The sequence below is a fragment of the Miniopterus natalensis genome, chromosome 7 (assembly GCF_054644295.1).
Source record: "Miniopterus natalensis isolate mMinNat1 chromosome 7, mMinNat1.hap1, whole genome shotgun sequence".
Lineage (NCBI taxonomy): Eukaryota > Metazoa > Chordata > Mammalia > Chiroptera > Miniopteridae > Miniopterus > Miniopterus natalensis.
This window is the reverse complement of record NC_142087.1, coordinates 13,234,104-13,252,379: the sequence shown is the minus strand read 5'-3', so window position 1 is coordinate 13,252,379 and position 18,276 is coordinate 13,234,104. Positions and strand designations below refer to the sequence as shown.

Below are 18,276 nucleotides of genomic sequence, written 5' to 3'. Positions count from 1 at the left end.
GTCTCACCCCGGCAGGGGTCACAGGGAAAATCCTCAGGGAAGACCCTGCCTGGAGTCCCACTAGGACGTCCACCCTGAGCTGCTACCACCTGAGCTGCATTCCTGGCCATGCCCCTGTGCCCAGCAAGGACCTGGCACCACCAGGGCATTCAAAACATTGGTGAAATGTCACTCAGCCCACTGCCCAGTCACTCCTGGCTTAAAACCTACCTCGGCTTCCTCGGGATGAAGCACTTTTGAGGCCTTGCCACCTCCGGCTGTTGCTTCAGCCCACTTTCCCCTCATCTGGCCACAGCCCACTGCTGGGCTTCTTTCAAGTCAGTGAGGAAGCACTCCTTCCCCTCAGGCAAGGTCAGAGGCCACCCTGTGCTCCCTCTCATAGTGCCTAGTGCCCCCTTTAGAGCCCTTGTCAGTGTCAGTCACTGCCCTCCATGCCCCCAGCCCCTTGCCCCCAGATGGCTCGAAGGTTCCCCCAGAGGCTGGACAGACCTACTTGGCCTTTACTGCCCTGGGACTGGGCCTGCTCTGTATCGGGCAGCGGGGTGGCCTGGAAGGGGTGAGGAGGGGCAGAGAGGGAGGCTCTGTCTGGGGACAGGTTTCACAGAATCCAACTGCGCTATATGGCACCCTTAGAGGGCTCTGTGCTCAGCCCTCAATTCCATTGCACACCCTTTTGGCAAGGTTGGGGTGAGGCTAGCACCCCTAGCTGTGGGCAGAACATATTTACTCCCAGAGCCAGGACTTGTGGGGGTGAGGGCCCTGAATTGAGGATCCTGGGTCTGGGGCAATGAATTTGCCACCATCTGCAGGTAGGGGGTCTGAGATGGGAACGGCTTAATTTCTGAAGAAAGGCTTCCTGTCCTGAGCCTGTGGTCTGAGATGCAAACCAGCCCCACAGCCTGGCCTTCTTGCCAAGGAGAGACAGGACGCAACACCAGAGGTGACCACTGCCTTTATTGTCTCTGGGCTAGGGTCATGGGCTGGGGTTCAGCTTCAGAGGTATCTGGGGACAGCAGGTGACTCTAGACCCAAATTATTGCTACCTGGCAAAGTCACCTTGGGGTTTCCCATAGTGTCCTGAGTATGGGAGGGCATGAACATGCAAATAATATGCAAATGACATGCAAACCAACCCAGGATCTTCCAGATGTGTCTGGTGCACTCTAGGGTGCTGAAGAGTCAGAAGCCTGCCAGCCCAGGAGGGTGATGGGGACACCCAGGTCCTTGCCCCACACTGCAGATAGATTCAGCCCAGCCTCAGGGGTCAAGGCTCAGGGTAGGGGTGGGGGTCCCTGAGCATCAGCCCTGGTTCTGTTGCTGGTTGAGGAAGAGCAGAGCTTGGCCCAAGACAGCAGGAAGAAAGCAGGGCACCCACTAGGCAGCCAGACAGCCCAAGGCTGACCCAGAGAGGGAAGGGATCTGCCCTGGGTCACATAGCAAGGCAGAGGCAGAGGGGACCAGAATCCAGGCCTCCTGAGCCAGGTAGAGGCCAGAGTGCCTCAGAGACCAAAGCTACAAACAATAAAATACACTGATAAACAAAGAAATAGAAAGCAGGCAGCCCAGTCCCTGATCCCTGGGCTGAGAGACTCTCCACCAGCTGGCCTGGGAGGCCTCTGAGAGCCAGGCCCCAGGTCTAGGAGCGGCAGCATCCTTGGTCTTGGTGAAGAATTGGCCAGTCCAGAAGCTCCAGGAGGAGGCAGGCAGGGCCCCAGGGTCCTTGACTAATGCAGGTCAGGCTCGGTTATTATTCATAATCCACCAGGAGGCTGGGGGTTGGAGGTTGGGGTCAGAGGCCATCAGGGGACCACTGCCCCTCCTCAGGTCCCAGGGCTATGGAGAGAGTCAGGGGCTTCAGCATACCTGGGAAGAACACAGTGGTGAGGGTGTCCGGAGCCCGCAAGTGGTCAATGAGGATGCGCTGGAAGGCCTTACTGCAGGGAGACTGCTGGTGCCTGGGGAGGGCCAGGGAGTGGACTTGAGCTAGTTCCCCAAAGATCAAGACCACCTGGTTAAGAGCTCCCTACTCCCACCCTAGTCCTGCTGCCTGGATTCAGATCCCAGTCCTTCCTCACACTGTCTCTGAGCCTCAGCCTTCTCTGTGAAATGGGACAATAGTGTTTCTGTACTGGGATACTGTGAGGATTATATGAAGTAGCACCCAAGTGCTTGACATAGGATGTAACACAGTGGTGACAATGTATATTCATTGAGCACCTACTGTGTACCTGGTTCTGTGTTCAGTTCTTTACACATCATCTCATTCGGCTCAAACTAGGATGGAACTGTTATCACTCCCATTTTGAAAGGAGGCCACTTGGGCTCAGAAGGGTTAAGTAACTCTCCTGAGGTTACACAGCCAATAAATAGGAGAGGAAGATTTGAACCCAGGTCTGACTCACTCCGGTACCCATACTACATAAACATTAGCTGGTAGACCACCACTCATACCTTCTCCAGGAGGCCTCATCCTGCCAGAACTCATACAGGGTGAAGGAGGCGTTGTCTAGCATCTTCTGGGCAGACACACTGTAGAGCCAAAGAGATGGCCAGGCCAGGCCTGAGATGCTACGACCACTGCCCACCCAACCAGGGGTATATAATGGGAGCCCTGGCCCGAGATGCCCCAAGGCTCCTCCCTGCTCATCCCTGACATTGGCTGGCCCACCAGGTGGCTAGGAACTCACTGCAGGCAATGGCTCTGGGCCCCCGTGAAGTCCATGTAGCAGCGCAGGGCACGCTGGAAGTCCTGCAGGGCTTCTTCTGCCACCTGTACCTGCCTCTGGGCCACAAGGATGTGCTGGCGAGAGGGACAGCCCAGTCAGCTCGCGTAGGGCAGGACACAGGTGAGGGACTGGCTGTGGCCTCCAGGAGGCCCCCCCTGCTTGACTTGCACCAGACCTGGCTCACCCTCAGGACGGGATCCTGCCCCAACCTGGCCCCCAACATCCGACTCCTCCTCTCCCCATCACCGAGGTCGCGGCCTTGGTCCATTCATTGCCCCTCTTTCCTGCAGTGTGCCACCACTTCTTGCTGCCCCCTCCAGCCTCCATCCATACTGCCCCTGACCCAGAAATGCAGATAATGGAAACTGATGCCCAGTGATTTCTGTGGAGCCATAGAGCAAGGACCAGAACCCAGCACCCGCCTGCCAGGCCCAGGGGATGAGGGCTGGGCCAAAGCTGGGGAAGGGGGTATGTGTGCAAGGCAGAAGCCAGTGGGGGAGCTGGCCCTGTGAGCCCCTCACTTCATGATACCCAGCCCCTGATACCCAGTTGCTTACCCCTTCCCCAGACTCACCGAGTCAGGCCCCTTGGTGAGCTCCTCTTCATGTAGGGGTTCCAGCCAGGGGGCCTGTGAGGGGCACAGAGTGTGGGCCAGGCACCCAGCATGTGCCGGTCTCCAGCAGATTCCGGGAAGGTCCACCCCCGTGGGGCACTGGCCGCTTGGCCGCTCACCTTGCACTCGAGCTGGTCGATGAGCTCCTGGAGACGGTTGACCTGGAGCCGCCACTGCATCTCGGCCTCCGAACTCCGCCCTGGGGGTGGCGAGCAAGGCGCAAGTCAGGCTGGGAGGTCTCTCGGGATGAACTGAGGGGCAGCGGAGGAGCAGGCATTGGGGACACTGCCCTGGACCTCCTCAGGCAGCCTTCCCACCCCACCCCAGGCACACCTGTGTCAGAGGAGCCAGGAGACCAGCTAGGCGACTGGCTGATGCTCCACAAGGCCCTGCGCCCTGCCCGCCGGCTGCCTCGGGGCCTGCTCTGCGCCTCCTCTCTCTCTTCATCCGACCTAAGGGAAGCAGAGGCTCAGACCACTGCAGCAGGCCCTCAGGGCCAAGGACTGGGGCCCCAACAAAGGGCCAGGCATGGGTGGCACAAGACAGGGTCCTGGGGGACATTGAGGCCCCAGCCTCAAAGCTAGCCAGCCTCTCACACTGTTTGGCCTCCCTGCCCCAGAACAAGAATTCTGGCTCCAGTCTGCTGAAATAGGCGATGCGATAGAGCCAAGGATTTGGCATGTGGAGATAATGGGTATTCATGAACTGGACCTGCAGGTCTGCAGGGCTCCTCACATACCATGGCCCACGGGCCTGGGCCTCCAGGGTATCTGACGCCCCCTCCAGCGAGTTCTGCAGGGCTTGTAGCTGGCTCGCCGTCTCCCGCAGTAGAAAGCGTGTCACAAACTGGTCCACCTTGGAGGCCCGCTCATACTCCTGAGGGCAGAGGGGCACAGCACAGTCAGCACCTCTGGGCCCCAAGCATGTATTTCTGAATGGGGACCCCCTCCCCATCAGAGCAACAGTGGCAGCGTAAAGAGGGGCCTGCAGACCTGGCATAAGCAGGAGGGCACAGGGACTGGGAGCAGGGCCTGGCTTCCCTTTCTGGGAAGTATGAAGCCAATTTACAGGGAAGCATCTGACATTCTCTGGGCTCCAAGGCCACTTTCCATATTGGGGCCACCACCTTCAGCCAGTGAGGCCCCTGCATAGTTAGGCTGGTGGGGGTTAGGGGTAGGGCAGGTCACAGGATATCCAAAGACCTATTTTGACACATGAGGCAAAATGATGGTGTGATGTGGCCCCATACTCACCAGCTAGCCGAAAATTCAGTCTTTGTATGCGTGCACTCATTCATTCACTCATCCACATAACAAACACTAAGCACCTTTTACTAGGAGCTGAAGAGAGAGAGGCAGACCACATGCCAGGCCCTCGGGAGCCATGGTCCAGGTGCCTGCCTTCCCTCTACGAGGGGCCCCATCAGGGGCTTTGTCTCCTTCCCATGACCTGCCTTGGCTCAGCCATCAGATAGATGGACTCTGCTGGGCCAAGCTTCTGAGGAGGCCTATGGGAGGCAAGGACAGAGGGGAGGATGGGTCCTCTCATTCTCAGGCCAGTGGTTTCTGTCCTCTCTCTAGACTTCCACCCTACTCCAGACTTCCTGGCCACACTCTGAGCTCTCTAAAATCCTTCTAATAAATTCCATTTTGGGCACTTAAAATGATTGGTCAGTTTCTGTTGCTTGCAACCAAAGAACCCAGCTGACACAAGCACCTACTCTGTGCGAGGCCCTGTTCCAAGCAGAATTTCATTTACCCCTCATAACAACTTATAGGAACCATAATTGACCCCATTTGCAGATGAGAAGTCTGAGGCCTAGAGCAATTCATACCTTGGCCAAGATCACACAACTAGTTAGTGACAGAGCCAGATTCAAACTCAGGCCACAAAAATTCCTCTGTACTCCTCACTAAGCACCTTCATTATTGGACCCAGCCCAATAATGAAACGGCCTCATTTATGATCACTAGCTCTTTTACACCTGAGAAACCAAGGCCAGGAGTTACAGATGGAGTGAATGGAGCCAAGATTCACCTGTGGGTTCTGTGAGACGCTCAGAGCCGGGAGCTGGTGAGGTTGACTGATGAGGTCATAATGTGGCCTCTCCGGGTCAATGCTAGGGCAGGGGGCGTCTAGCCAGAGGGCAGGGCAGAGCAGAGTGGGCCGTGGACCCCAGTGTTGACCAGCCCTGCCATGGGAAACAACAGTTCCCACAAGAGGACCAAAGTGCCCAAGCAGGTTGGCAGGGAGAGGCCACCTGATATGGATACGACCCTGGGGAAACAGCAGTTCTTCAGCCACTTCAGGCAGAAGCCAGGCGTAAGTGCCAGGGGGTAGGGGCAGGTGGGGGTCAGGGGGACATGGACAGGTGGGCAGGAGGGGATGCTGGGAGTCTAGCCGTTGTGGTCTGAAGTCCTAGGGGCATGGCCTTTAAGGTTAGAGAATCCCTCTTGAGGATGAGGGTCCCAGAAACCCACATGGGTGTGGATGGGGTCCTAAAAGCCCAGAAATGAAGGTAGGGATTCCAGAAACCAGGAGGTGGATGAGACTTAGGAGTCAGAAGGGTGGCAGGAGGGGATTCTCACAACGTGGATGGATGGGTGGAGTGGAGGTCCTGGCATGGTTGGTATCCCTGGTCTGTGAGCACCAGGAGTGTCCTTATGCCCCCTTTCCAGTCCCCAGCCTCAAAATATGCTACTTTCCCCTCTTCAAGTGGGCAAATGCTCTGGGTGAGGGTCCCAGCATCGAGGCCGGGAAGGCGGGCAAGGGATGCCATGACGGTGGACCGAGCAAGGTCTCAGGTCGGCCTGGATGGGTGAGGGTTTCCAAGAGAGGCAGGGTCCCTCGTGATGGGGCAGGATGGGGACCCCGTCCTGGCCATAGAAGGATGGCAGGAGTCCTGGACACGTAGAGGTCAGGCTCTTGGAAGATAGGACCAGAGCGGGTGAGGGTCCCCAGGAAGAGGGCGGGGCGCGATCTCTTCCTTCACACGGCCGCCCTATTCCCAGCCCAGGATCGTGCTGCTTTTCGCTCAGGACAAGCTGCCGGCCGAGGTGGCGGCGGGCCCGGGCGCGCGGCCGGCGCAGCCGAGCGAGGATTCGGCGGGCGCTCTGGTGGGGTCCCGAGCGGCGCCCCCCAGGATGCGAGGAGCGGGCGACGGCGCAGAGTGGCACGAGGGCGCGCGCGCGAGAGCGCGCAGTGGAGACCCCGGGGCAGCCGCGGCGGCGAGACCTGCGGCTGCCGGGGGCGGGGCGCCGCGCGCGGCTCTGCTCGCGCCTGGTGACCAACAGCGCGTCCGACCCCACCCCGCAGCCCCCGCGCAAGCGGCGCCGCCGCCCTTGCCCAGGATCCTGGGCACCTGGCCCGGCTCCCCCGGCCCAATAAAGAGCGCATAGCAGCCCTGGCTCCTGCTAGCTCTGTCTGAGGTCTCGGGGCGCCAGAGCGAGACAGGGCTGAACAACGGCCACAGTCGGCAGACAACTGCCCTCTTCTTATCTGTGACCCAAAGCTCAGAACCTCTGCCCCTCGGGAGGGGACACCCTACCACAGTGAAGGGAGGCTGTTCCCCGCCCCCCCAACTCGAGGCCCGGGTCAGACCTCGCCCAGTCTGCAGGCCCAAGGGAGGTGAGCTTGGACAAATCCAGGTTTGGCCACGCTGGGCATGACATCTCCAAGAGTCCCCAGCATTCGCAAGTCGTCCTTGGGCAGAAGGAGGGTCCCAGGCAAACAGCCAGCACCTTGGAGAACTGTGAGGGTCCTACTGTCAGTAGGGGTGGGGCCTGAGACTCACATTCTGCCTGTGAGAGGGCCCAGGAGGAGAGGCTGGGGTGCCTCCGCCTCCTGACCCTTCACTGCTATCCCTCTCTGCTTGGTGACCCACAAGGCAGCTCAGTCACTTGTCTCCCAACCTACCCTGTTCCATCCCCTTCTCCACATTGCAGCCAAAGGCTTCTTCTTCACTCAACTGTCTATAGGGCATCACTCTGCTCATAAGTTCACACTGGTTCTCCATTTCCCACAGGGAAACACCCAAACCTATTACTGGGATGCGCAGGCCCACCCCCAACCTGTCTTCCTCTCTATGGCTTCTCAGTGACTTCCACCCTCATCACTGCTCTGGCTATATTGCCACTTGTGGTCTCCAATTTGAGGATCGCCTCTCTAATTCACCCATGAGAGGCCCAGCACATCTGATGTGTGCATTGCTTCTCTTCACGGTCCTGGATCCCAAACCCAGCTCAAGAACGTAGAGCCTCCCCAGCCCTCCCAAATCTGCAGCCTGCTTTCCACTGACAACCAACCTTATCATGTCTTTTTGGGGACAGATGCAGCAGGTGAAGGTCCCAGGTCACTAAAGCCATAGGTCCAGCTTCTGCTGAAGATGCACTTTCATTACTGTCAACATCCCCTCCACATCGCCTGCATCATGCTGGAGGTTGCATGACCCATAGCATCTCCCCTGCTGCTTGTAAGAACTGACCCTTCCCTACCATCCACATGGTTACAATGAGGGTAACCATGTTCCTCAATGTGGCTACACCGCCTGGCCATAAGCCACGGGCCCAAGCTGGTCCTGTCAGACCCTTCCCTTGGACGGTAATTCAGGGGCTATAAGAAACTGTTTTCACCCTGGTTGGCGTGGCTAAGCAGTTAAGAGTGTTGATCTGCGCACCAAAGGGTCTCGGGTTAGATTCGCGGGCAAGGGCATATGGTTTCGGGCTCGATGCCCAGTAGGGGATGTGCAGGGGGCAGATTAGTCGTTCTCTCTCATCATTGACGTTTCTATCTGAAATCAATTTTTTTTTAAAGCTTTCTTTTTTCCCAAGAGACTACTGTACATGAACATGCACAGGCTGAAACCAGGCTTCAGAATAAAAACATGTGCAGAGCCCGTGCACATCCTGGGCTCCCCACAGTTTCGTCTGTTCCTGAAACCTGATTTCACCCTTGCCTTTTGTAGCCATAATACATACAAGAACCTTGTAAAAAAATTCTTATTTTAGCTTACACTCATGTGAATGGGTTTTCAACTTGCAACCAAAATGGTCCTAAAGAGAATGAGACTCCGCAGAGACCAGAATTGGCCTCTTTCTGGTGTGTGAGGATTACTACCCTTCGGTGGAAGAAATTGAGCTCAGAAAGATTAGGACTTGCTTGCAGTGCGTCAGCTTCAGAACTGAGTCACAAACTCAGGCCCACAAGAGTCCAGAGGTGGAAGCCCCTGAAGGTAGAGCCCCTCTGTGGGCTGCATGGGCCCATCGAGGATGACCACACAGATAACTCAGAGTGGCTGTAGACAGATCTGTGATTAAGAACTTTCTCTTCAGCCCTGCCAGTTTTGCTCAGTGGTTAGAGAATCAGCCTGAGGACTGAAATTTCGGTCCCAGGCTCGATTCACATACTCTGGTACCTTGGTTGCCCTGGTCAGGGACTGTACGGGAGGCAACCAATCCATGTGTCTTTCTCCCTTGGATGTTTCTCTCTCCTCCCCCCCTTCTACTCTCACTGAAAAGCAATGGAAAAAATATCCTCAGGTAAGGATTAAGAAAAAAAATTTTGAGAGGGGAGGAGCCCTACATTTGGCCACAGTACATTAAATAATCTGAAGTGGTTTGGGGAAGGAATCAGATTGGTTGTGTTGTGCACCTGCAGCCAGACCCCAGGGTGCCCAAATTACTGCCTCTGACCCTGTCCCAGGAGAGAGGATGGGTCCAGGGTGTTCTCACCGGGGGAGAGGGCTGCGGAAGCACAGCAGGTGCTGAGGACTGAGGTCACAATTAGTGGGATCCAAGTTCTTTTCCTCCCTTCTCTGACGACCCCCTCCCACCTCCACAACAAGAACTACTTTGTCAAGCCCAGGTGACCGGTCCAAGACGCTGCCAGGGGCTCAACTGGGCTGGACTCCTGAGTCCCCAAGGAGGGTATATAGGTCCGGATGACATTGCCACAAGGCCCCTTCATTCTGAGAGCTACTCCTGGCGGCTTCTCAGCATCTAAAAGGATTTGGGCCAACCCGACCCTCATCCACCCCTGCAGGGGCTGAGGGGCGGCCCACACAGCAGAGGCCAGTCAGTCCTCAGACGGGGCGGGGCCGAGAGCGAGGAGGAGCCTTAAGGGGCACCAGGAGCCACGGGGGCACCAGGACAGCAACTGCAGGAGCCCGGCCCGCGAAGGGACTGGGAAGCTGACACCTGAACCAGAGGCGGGGCCTCAGGCCTAAGGGCGGAGCCCACAGCTGAAAAGAGACGCCCCCCCCCCCCCCCATCAGAGGGCAGAGCCAAGAACTGCGGGAGTCCACCGAGGACGGGACCGAAAGGCGGGCCTCCACCTAGGTCGGGGGGCAGCAGCGAGCCCCTCGGGGCGGACGGAGCCCAGAAGGTGGCGTCGGCGTCGGGGAGCCGCCGGGCCCGCCAGGCGCCCTCCCTGGGCCGCATCGCCGTGGTGGTGGACCAGGGCTCGGGCTTCACCAAGGCGGGCTTCGCGGGCGAGCAGCAGCCGCGCCTGGTGCTGAAGAGCTCCTGCCCCGCGCCCAGCCCCAGCGGGGGCCGGCTGCCCGCGGGCCGCGAGCGGGCGCACCCCGTCAAGCACGGCGTGGTGGTGGACTGGGAGGCGCTGGGGGGGCTCTGGGAGCGCCTGCTGGTGGGCGGGCTGCGGGTGCGCCCGGAGCAGTGGCCGGTCCTGGTGAGCGACTCGCCGTCGGCGCCACCCTCCAGCCGCGAGAGGGTGGCCGAGCTGCTGTTCGAGGCCCTGGCGGTGCCCGCGTGCCACATGGCCAGCACGGCGCTGTTGGCGCTCTGCTCCACCGGAGCGTTCAGCGGGCTGGCAGTGGAGGCCGGTGCGGGCGTGTGCCACGCCACGCCCATCTATGCGGGCCACTCCTGGCACAAGGCCACCTTCCGGCTGGAGGTGGCAGGCACCACCCTGTCGCGCTACCTGCGGGATCTGCTGGTGGCAGCGTGCCCTGACCTACTGCGGCAGACCCTACCCCGAAAGGCCATCACACAGCTCAAGAAGCGCTGCTGCTACGTGTCGCTGGACTTTGAAGGTGACCTCCATAACCCTGGCCGCCACCAGCCAGCCAGCTTCTGCTTGGGCAACCGATGCGCGGTCTGCCTCAGCAGCGAGCGCTTCCGCTGCCCTGAACCCATCTTCCAGCCTGCTCTGCTAGGCCACGCGGAGCCAGGACTGCCCACACTGGCCTTCTGGGCACTGAAGAGCGTGCCTGGAACCCTGCGGAGGAGGCTGGCTGACACTGTGGTGCTGGCTGGTGGCTCCACACTTTTCCCTGGTTTCACTGAGCGCCTGGAGATAGAGCTGGAAGCCCAGTGCCAGCAGCACGGCTATGGGGCACTGCAGCCACATCTGGTGGCCAAGCCTGGGCGAGGCACGGCAGTGTGGACAGGTGGCTCCATGGTGGCCTCACTGCAGAACTTCCAAAGCCAATGGATGACCCGGGCCATGTACCAGGAGTGTGGCTCCAGGCTGGTGCACAAAGTCTTCAACTGAGTCACGTTGGACTGGAAGGGGTGGTGCCACCAGGGGGCTGCAGAGGCAGAGGCTTAGCAGGCTGAGCTGAAGCTCTAACAGAGGCATCGAATGCCAGATAAAAGTCTCAGGTGATTGGAGCTAGCAGAGTCATCGTGTGGTGATGGGTCACCCCCTATCCCTTTCTGGGCCAGGAGGAGGTGGTCTGGGACCCTCACTGTGACCTGCAGTTTGAATTCCCCCTAACCAGTGCCAGCTCAGAGAATGCCACTCCAGCTGCCCACACCCAGGACCCTGGACCCTGTTTCCATGGCAATAAGGAAGGCGATGCCCACACTTGTGTACAGCCATAGATACAGAAGTTGCCACAACATGCCAACCCTTCATAATATACCATTTGGATTCCCATCCCATGCCAGGCCACAAGGGGTGACCCTTTGAAAAGCGACTAAATCCCTGTGAAAGCAACCAGAGGGGAAGCACAGTCTTCAGCTGATCATCCACTGGCTGAGGGCATCAGTTTCCTCTTCTATAAAAAGGTTAGGCACAATCCCAGGCTCGCTCACTGCTCCCTCCTTACCCCCTTATTAAGAGTTATGGGACAAAAGGCAGTGCAGACATCTCTTAAAAGGAACACACAAAGGCATGGGCGGCTTGTGGGTTTTTTGAAGTCACCATACAAAGGCCTGGAGCCCTGCCTATAAGCACTGTTTATGCTTGTGCACACACATCCACACATGCACACACACGTGAGTGAACACATGCCTGAATACTCCCTAAAGTCCTCAGGCCAGGCTGGGGATACAGAACAAGACAGACAAAAGGCCCTGCCTTCATTCTCATTTAATTGTCACAAGTGTATAGAGGCAGGCTCTACTTTTACCCCCAATTTACAGATGAGGGAACTGAAACCCAGAGATGGAAAGGTGAACAAACAGAAAGTGGGAGAGCCAGGATTTGAACCCAGCCCTCTAGCTCCATAGCCCTAAGGCAATGGAGGCTCCCACAGCACAGCAAACACCCCTGCACTCATTTTGGGCCCTCCACCCATCATATCAGTTCTTTCACTCACCAACTTGGTGGTGTCCATGGCAGTGAGCACTGCACGGTTCAGGGACTCTAGCGCAGCCAGCACAGGCTGGTAGACGCCCAGGTGTTCTGAGAAGTAGTCTGTGGGCAGAGGGGTTGCTCAAAAATTCCCGCCCCAACCCGTCACCCAACCCAGAATTCCTTGACAGCCAACCAGGTCTCTCTGAACCCAGCCCGTCCTGAAACAACAGCCCCCTATCACACCCACCTGACCAGAGGTTCTGGGAGACAAGAGCTCCACTGGCCTACTCACCACACAGTTTCTCCGTTTCCAAATTGCTGCAGGGAAAAGAGAAGGCGCCCTTCAGACCCCCACATTTGGTCCTGGTGAACTGGGACTTTGAAGCCAACATTTCTCCCCCTCCCCATCCAGCTCAGCCTGACAAGGAGGCAACTCCTGCCTCCACCCTAGGCTAAGTTGCTCAGTGGGGCAGAGGCAGTGGGGTTGAGGGGGACGGGCAGGAATACTACTGCCCCATCAAACACTCTCTGAGGGCAGAAACTCAGACCCATTCTTAGCTTCCAAGGGAATTTTAGTCCAAAAGAGACAACTGTGGCCCCAGGCCAAAGAGGAGTGGTCAGAGCTGGGAAGGGGAAGCCAGAGCTGGGAAAATACAGAGAAGGCATGGGGTATTAATTGGTAGGTCAAGGAAGGCTTCCTAGAGGAGCAGCTGCCTGTCAGGCCTTGAAGGACAAGGAATTTGACTGTAGTGCCTGGAGCGAGGGGTGAAGGCAAAGGGTCCAGGCCAAGCCTCAGAATGGCGGGGGGGGACACAGGAGCCTTGAATTTATTCTAAGGAGATGAGGGAGGAAGGGAAATGAGAGGGAGGGATAGCTGTGTATGTGTTGTACCCATGTGAGGAAGCATGGGGAGGAAAGCATGTAAACTTGTGCTAAGGCCTGTAGACGTGGGAGTGCATGTGGCGAGATGTGTGCATGTTCATGCACCTGCATCCATGGGTGGAAGCAGGGGGCCCAGCTGTCCCCAGGAATCCTTTGGTCCCTGCAGGAAACGGCAATGAGGAGGGAGGCACCTGTGGGCTGAACCATGGGTGGTGACTCAGGCCTGGCTATTTTAGGGTCCCAGTTGGAAGCAATGTGATGGGCAAGGCTGGAGCCAGGGAGGCAGCAAGTGGGTGGGTAAAACTTGGCACTGAGCCCTGACACCCCTCCCCCTACCTTCCCTTTCCTCCTGTCCTCTGTCCTCCATAAGGAACCAAAGCAGCAGGGGACAGAGTGGGGTTGAGACAACCTGGCCTCACATCTACCCACGGCTCTTCCATCTCCTGCTCGTACTCACTCGGTGGAATGCCCATCAATGCCGATGAACAGCTCCCGCAGCTCCCCAGGGCTGAGAACCCCATCAGCAAAGTAATTCTGGAATTCCTCAAATGAGAGCTTACCATCATCTGGTGGGTGGACAGGGAACAGAATCGATATCCCTGACCCCTGGCTGCACCCCTGCCACCGGGTCCAGGTCCCCCAAAGGCCTCACAGCATATCACACCCACCCAGCCAGGTGGAATGGGATTCTGAGTTTCGGGGCCCTAGCTGTTGGGGACAAAGGGCTGGAGCCCTTAGAGATGCCCATTTGGGGCAACAGGGACCACTTTGCATGCACCCAAAGGGCAGGGCATTACACATTACACATGTGGCATTGGGTAGGGACTCAATAAACGTTTGCCACGTGAAGAAACAAATGAACAGCAGCCTGTTCATGGGACACAGACCATGGTAGGGCCTAGACATCACTGAGAGGACTTGGGGGGGCTGAGAGCCTCCCCACATGCTGACCAGCCTGGCCCCAGGATGGAGAGAACCTTTGTGCTCTGGACCCAGGACCTTCACAGAGAAGCCACAGGGAGGCTGATGAGATCTTCCCAAGGGTTGGGGCCCCTGTAAGAAGCAGCAGGCTGGCTCCAGAGGGAATGGCCTCCCTGTCACAGGGGGCATGTAGCAAAGGCACTGGGGATCTGGCCTGTAAGGTCTCTAAGCAGGGGAAGCAGACAGAATGCTTTGATCCAAATGAGACTGTGCATCCTGATCAATGGATTGGGACAAATGGTCTCCATCAATTTGAAGAGACCCAAGGAGAAGGGCCAAAGGATGGGGACACAATCCTATCTCAAGAAGGCTGAAACACAAGACCCCAGATGGAAGTGAGGTCAAGATTAACTGGCTGCCTCAGCTCAGATCCTCAACTGGCCAATCGGTACAGTGGGCTGTTCTGGGTCATCTATGGGCAGTAACCTGTTTGTGGGTCCCCTGCTTTAGCTTTCAAGGTTTTCCCAGACCCAGGTCTGAGACTGCCCAGGGCCCAGGAGAGAAGGAGCTGATTCCTAGAGCCAGCTTTATCATGCCCAGGCCGTCCCTGGATCCAGATGATTGGTCATATGGAAAGTTACTGAACCTGCTAAAAATCTAAGAGTAAAATTCCCCACAGGACCTCATCTCCATTAGCCCACACTTCTCAGCCTCTCACACAGGGAGCCTAGGGCCAAGCATCATGTAGAGCTGGGTTCATGGTCCACCACTTAAAGGCTGTGTGACCTCAGGCAACCTGATTTACCTCTCTGGACCCCTGCTCCTTTATGAAATAGGGTGAAAAACACAAGGTCATATACAGGAAGGTACCTAACCCTGTACCTGAAAGTAAACCTCTACTTTCAGCCTCCGGCTAAACACATTCCCTCCTTTCTCCATCCTGCCAAACCTGGCTCAAAACAGCGCTTCCTGCCCAGCCGGGCGTGGCTCGATTCCTGGTCAGGGCACATGCCCGGTTGTGGGCTTGATCAATGACTCTCTCATCATTGATGTTTCTATCTCTCTCTCTCCCTCTCCTTTCCTCTCTCTGAAATCAATAAAGATATATTTTAAAAAACAAAAAACAAAAAAACCAGCACTTCCCTTGGGAATGACGCTTTGATTGATTCCTTTGACTCCCCCAAGATTTTTGTCCATTCTAGACTGTACCCCCAAAGCCCCAACCCTCCCGAGCTTCATGATATCTCCCACCTTCCCTCCCACTGTGGGGTGCAGGGGAAGCCACACTCACCATTCTTGTCGGCTCTGCGGAAAACCTGGAGGACAAAGGGGCAAGGATGGGAGCGGTGAGTGGGGTCTGGATGTAAGAGACCTCCGCCCCATTCAAACAGGGCCCAGCTGACCAGCCTGCCCCCCACCTAGCCTTTCCTCCTGCCCAGCCTAGTCCCCACTCCCTGCCCAGCTCAACCCTTCAGGAGCTTTTCCAATGAAGGGGCAGAGGAAGAGCACACAGCAGGTCCAACTGCTTGCTCACTTCTCCTGCAGGGCCAGGCCTCATGGGGGGTACTCCAAGCCAGTTCCCTGCACCCCCATCTCCCACACTGAGTCTATCCTGATTTCTGTCTAATGCATCAGCCCTTGGCACAGTCCCAGCTTGATGAACATGGGGAGATGGGCCAAGATGCGGCCTGAGACTCCTGGGCACCGGTCCCAGATCTGAACCCTCAACTGTGCTGTGCCGCCATGGTCCATCCCAGACTCTGCCCGCTCTCAGCTATTTGACTGTTTTTCTGTATACTTGTCTTTCCTTTGCGGGTGCCTCAGTTTTCACCCTAGGACATTGAGGAGAAGACTGGGGTTAACTCTTCCAGGGCTGGGGCTTCCTATGAGGCTGACTCAGTGTGTGTGTGTGTGTACTTGTGTGCATGCAGGTGGGAGTGAGGGTGGTGAAAAGCAAGGGTGGATGGATTGTATTTACGGAGCGGAGATGAAGGGCAACAGGGGAAGGTAAACATAGAGGCACAGAGTCAAGTCATGGTGCTGTCTCTCTCAGGGACTGGAGACTCCCAGGTCACCCAAAGGAGCCCAACAAAGGGGACCAGCAGCCTGGCAAGGAGGGGCAGACCCAAGCATGGACAGAGAGCCCCTATCAGCTCCAGGTTATGAATGCCACTCCCCTTCAGCTGTTTTCTTAGTATACGTGAGGCTCAGGGATGAATCCAACTACTAGCCAGAAGCCTGACTCAGAGAAGGTCCACCACTGGCTTGAAGTCACACAGTAGCCTAGTGTGGCCTGGCTGGGGCAGATGGAGATACTGGGGAAGGAGACAGGGATAAGCTGGGAATGAGGACACCTGGGACCAATTCTAGCATACCCCTGATTCCATGTGTGATCTTGCACATACCCCTAATTCCTCAGGCCTTGTTTTTTCCATCAGGGATATGGGAGGGTCAGGTCCCTTCCAGCCAGGACTGTGGTCAAGGTGCTGAGTCATTGGGGGCAGTGGGGAGGGGACAGGAGTACAGCTTTCCCCACAGGCAGGAGCTTCCAAGAGTGGGATCATGAGAGGGCTGGATTAAGACTGAGCACTAGGGTGAAAGGAGGGGAAGGGGCTTAGGGCAGTGACTAAGGCCAGGCCAGGCTGCTCCACACTGGCGCCCATGGGGGCTGCATGCCACCTGCCACCCACAAGAGGAGTGTACAAACCACAGACGATGATCGTGGGCCGCCCTGACCAACTGTGGGACCCTGGGTCAGGTCTAAGGGTCTTATTCTTCTAGGCCCTCTGGATCAGCCCACCCTGGGGCTGCAACTGCTCTGGTGATCAAGTGTTGATAGCCTCCACCCCACCAGACACAGACGGGTGGGTTCAGGGGGTGGAGGGCACAGAGGCAGTGATACTGAACCAGAGACAAGAGGGTGAGAAAGAATGAGACAGAGAACGGGGCACAAAGGCAACGAGATAAAGAAGGGAGACATGGAAACAGAGGCAGCAAGATCAGAGCCAGAGACTCAGGGACAGGGGCAGGGCCCCAAACAGACCTGGAGGGAGAGACACTGACAGAGACAGGGAAAAGACAGTGAGAGACACCGAGACGGGCAAGGAGAGACAGAACCCAGCGAGACACAGGGAGAGAGAAGACCTGGGGAGACGCTACCAGGCACTGCCAACCCCCTGGGCCAGGAGAGCCGACGCCCCCACCCGCTCCCCACTCACATCCTGGAAGAGCGCGTGTCCCGCGGACCCGGTGGCCGGCGTGGGGAGGCGCGGGGTCTGGGGCGCGGGCTGCCGGATCAGGCACACAGTGAGCAGCCCCGCGCACGCCATGGCGCCGCCACCCGCTCGGCTCTAGCGGGGCTGAGGCTCGGGGCTCTGGCCGCGCTGCGGTTGCCGCCCAGCACTGGGGCGATGGGGGGCGCCGCCTATTGGCGCCGGCGCAGGCCCGGGCCCGCCCCGCAGCGCCTCCCACCCGGCGGGGCGGCCGAGGCCCCTCCCCACCCGCTCGCCGCCGTTCTGCACGGCCCTGGGGCGTCGCCCAGCCGGGAAGGGCCGCACGCTCCAGCCGGCGGGTGACAGAGCTGCGCAGCGGAGACGCCTAGCACCCTTCACCTTCGAGGTTCTGCCACCAGAGGCTCCTGGAGGGGCGGCCACCACAAAGGAGCCACGCAGGCAGTCTCTTCCACTGGAGACTCGCTGAGAAAACGTGGTTGGGAGTATTACACAGCCAGGAACAGAACTCAAGGGGCTGCACATGCCCGCCAAAGGACGACCCGCACCATTACAGTGCGCAAACTGCAGCCCAGTACTGTCACTCGGCATGGGTAAGACTGCCAAGTGGCTTCACCTTTACCCTCGCCACAAAATGGGGCTATTTGTTTTTAATCCTCACCTGAGGATATTTTTTTCTAATGCTTTTCAGAGAGTGGAAGGGAGAGAAACATCCATGTGAGAGAGACACACAGATTGGTTGCCTCCTGCATTTGCCCCAACCGTCAGGGATGGAGTCTGCAACCGAGGAACGTGCCCTTGGCCAGAATCAAACCCAGGACCCTTCAGTCCAAGGGCTGAGACTCTAACCCCTGAGCCAAACTGGCTAGGACCAGAATGAGGGTAATAGTAGACACTCCATAGAATTGTGAGGGTTCACCGACTATAAAGGGCTTAAAATAGAGACTGGCTCAAAGCCCACCTAGGAGATTGTTAAATAGGTCTGTGTGGACAACCTCCAAGCCCGCCCTCTTCTCTGCCATTCTGGCCTCTACTTCAACCTACCCTTCACACATTTAATTATATTTAAAATATGGAACAAGACATTCCCCAGGCTCATCAGTGAGTCCTTGTCCCCTATATAAAGGCCCACTGAACTTCTCCCCACGCGGGCCCTCACCCCAGGACTCCAGCCACACCTCAGGTTGTGCCTTCCTCCCTCCTGCCCCAGGGCCTTTGCCCACACTGCCATCTGCTTAATGTGTTCATATTTTCCTACTCAGTTAACTATCTACAGCTCTTAACTCAAGTACTTTCAGGAAGCCCTCCCTGATTTTGTGGGTCTTCTTCAACAGATCCCCAAAAGCCTCATGAGGGGAGATAACGT

The 18,276-nt window shown here is 57.4% G+C and overlaps 2 protein-coding genes across 2 annotated transcripts; one reads left to right on the top strand and one right to left on the bottom strand.

The window, feature by feature from the left end:
* Nucleotides 1–1,789: 1,789 nt before the first annotated feature.
* NECAB3 (N-terminal EF-hand calcium binding protein 3) lies at nucleotides 1,790–17,024 on the bottom strand. The gene is made up of 12 exons (XM_016200590.2): nucleotides 16,899–17,024; nucleotides 14,972–14,996; nucleotides 13,217–13,325; nucleotides 12,170–12,195; nucleotides 11,900–11,997; nucleotides 4,079–4,215; nucleotides 3,673–3,791; nucleotides 3,459–3,538; nucleotides 3,301–3,354; nucleotides 2,688–2,800; nucleotides 2,452–2,529; nucleotides 1,790–1,955 (listed from the first exon to the last, which is right to left on the bottom strand). The coding sequence occupies exons 1-12, from the start codon at nucleotides 17,007–17,009 to the stop codon at nucleotides 1,790–1,792; spliced, it is 1,116 nt and encodes a 371-aa protein (XP_016056076.2). The 5' UTR covers nucleotides 17,010–17,024.
* Nucleotides 10,111–10,848, top strand: ACTL10 (actin like 10). Its single transcript, XM_016200591.2, has one exon. It carries the CDS (start codon nucleotides 10,111–10,113, stop codon nucleotides 10,846–10,848), a length of 738 nt encoding a protein of 245 aa, XP_016056077.1.
* Nucleotides 17,025–18,276: the final 1,252 nt, after the last annotated feature.

Coding starts and splice junctions, on each gene's coding strand:
- NECAB3 (XM_016200590.2), bottom strand. CDS start 17,009: ATGGCGTGCGCGGGGCTGCTCACTGTGTGCCTGATCCGGCAGCCCGCG. Junction 4,216..11,899: donor CCATGGACACCACCAAGTTG/GTGAGTGAAAGA, acceptor CTCTGCCCTCAG/GAGTATGAGCGGGCCTCCAA. Junction 1,956..2,451: donor GATGAGGCCTCCTGGAGAAG/GTATGAGTGGTG, acceptor GGCCCTCCCCAG/GCACCAGCAGTCTCCCTGCA.
- ACTL10 (XM_016200591.2), top strand. CDS start 10,111: ATGGCCAGCACGGCGCTGTTGGCGCTCTGCTCCACCGGAGCGTTCAGC.